Here is a 561-nt window from a genome sequence, read left to right as displayed (position 1 = left end):
CCCAAAAAAAAAAGACATTGGAAAAAAGGTGGAAGCTTTTGGAATTCATGAACTCCTCCTACATATAAATCATTTTGATCGGTGAAGCAAATGATTCAACAAAATGCAGTTACAAAAAGATCTATCAAGAAATTTAAATATGTAAATTGATAATTACCAATTCCGAGATCGGGATGGATTATGGCTATATTCATCTTCGAGCTGCTCCCTTTCTTCTCCATTGCTGTTTCTAAGAGGAAAAAAAAAATGCAGATATAGGAAAAAGAAAAACAGAGGTAAAAGAGAACGGGTCAGTTTTAATTTTTAGGTCCACCACTTAATATGGGCTAAATAGCCCAATAAAGCCCACTTTAAAAGCCCAAAACTTATTACTTTATTACTTAGTTTTATAATTTCAATTTATTGTTTGCTGATTAATTATTTTAATTCTTGGAATTTTTACATTCCTATACCACATAGGAAACCTTTTTACCCTACATGTTTAAGGTTTGAGTAAATTACACTTAGTATACCAAATTACCAATCCTATACCATAGTTAATTAAGGGTCTAATTAATGGGC

The 561-nt window shown here is 31.0% G+C and overlaps 1 protein-coding gene across 1 annotated transcript in view; it reads right to left on the bottom strand.

Moving 5' to 3' along the window:
• The window catches only part of LOC109228734 (alpha-1,3/1,6-mannosyltransferase ALG2-like), a 4595-nt gene extending 4328 nt beyond the window's left edge, over nt 1–267 (bottom strand). The window contains exon 1 of the mRNA XM_019393918.1: nt 158–267. Within this exon, the coding sequence (XP_019249463.1) occupies nt 158–221 (64 nt within the window). The 5' untranslated portion in view covers nt 222–267. The remainder of the gene's footprint in view (nt 1–157) is intronic.

This window comes from Nicotiana attenuata, chromosome 7 (genome assembly GCF_001879085.1).
Source record: "Nicotiana attenuata strain UT chromosome 7, NIATTr2, whole genome shotgun sequence".
NCBI lineage: Eukaryota > Viridiplantae > Streptophyta > Magnoliopsida > Solanales > Solanaceae > Nicotiana > Nicotiana attenuata.
This window is presented reverse-complemented; position numbering and strand designations above follow the sequence as displayed.